The sequence below is a fragment of the Plectropomus leopardus genome, unplaced genomic scaffold (genome assembly GCF_008729295.1).
Source record: "Plectropomus leopardus isolate mb unplaced genomic scaffold, YSFRI_Pleo_2.0 unplaced_scaffold50818, whole genome shotgun sequence".
Classification (NCBI taxonomy): domain Eukaryota; kingdom Metazoa; phylum Chordata; class Actinopteri; order Perciformes; family Serranidae; genus Plectropomus; species Plectropomus leopardus.
The window spans coordinates 1-966 of NW_024655787.1; the positions used below are offsets into that span (position 1 = coordinate 1).

Below are 966 nucleotides of genomic sequence, written 5' to 3' on the forward strand. Positions count from 1 at the left end.
ATAATATAAAATAAAATACCGGAGTTAGCGAGCGCCATGGCCTTCAGCGTCACCGCCTCCTCGGGGCTCAGCTTCATCGCTTGGTATTTCGCCGTCAGGTGTCGCAGCGCCTCGTACAGGTCAGCCAATCCCGCGGCTCGACACTGAGCCTCGTCCAATCGCAGATTCCCGGCGAACACGAGCTCCTCCCCCGCCACGGCCTGCGAGCGCCAGGCCACGCCCACCAGCAGCGCCTCCATCCAACCGCTCTGCAGCAGCGACATCTGGTCGACCAATGAGAGCCCAGAGAAACCTGAGGGGGTGGAGCATGCGTCACTCAGTGTGTCAGTTAATATGGAGGATAATCACGTCAGAATTAAATTTTATAAAGGAAACTGAATATAAATTCAAACCTCCAGTATTCCATGATTTGGGAAAAAATACAAAAAAATTTGTGATTGGAAGAAGATATTTTGTAATAAAAGAAACAATTTTTTTAATTTCAAGAAAGTATTTTAGAATAGCAAGAAATCGTTCTTGCAATTTAAAAAGAAAATGATAACATAGTTTTAAAAAAATTGCATAAATGCAACAAAAAAGGTCTTGAAAGAATATATTTTGTAATAAAAGAAATTTACAAAAAAAATCCATAATTGCATGAAAATATCTTGTAATTAACAGAAAGAATTTGCGAACCTGCAAAAAGGAAAAACTTAAAAAAAAAACCCTTAAAATATTCAAAAATTGCAACAAAAGATCTCTCAATTTTTTTATAAAGGTAAATGAAAAGAAAAACTCTTAAGGGTCTCGAATTAAAGGAAAGGATTTTGCAATCTGCTACAAAGATTTTGTAATTTTAAAAAAGTAATTAAATCAAACACATCTGGTCATAAAAGAAAATATTTTGAAATGTAAAGGAAAAGAAATATTGCAATAGCAAGAACAGAGTATTCCTTATTTAAAAAAAAGATTTCATAATTTTAAAAA

The 966-nt window shown here is 35.9% G+C and overlaps 1 protein-coding gene across 1 annotated transcript; it reads right to left on the bottom strand.

Annotated features, from left to right (window-relative positions):
* Positions 1-19: 19 nt before the first annotated feature.
* LOC121939568 (estrogen-related receptor gamma-like) lies at positions 20-292 on the bottom strand (the record flags this gene model as incomplete). Its single annotated transcript, XM_042482575.1, has 1 exon — positions 20-292. A coding segment is annotated over one exon (273 nt), but the record flags the coding sequence as incomplete, so codon positions are not given.
* Between the last annotated feature and the right edge of the window lie 674 nt (positions 293-966).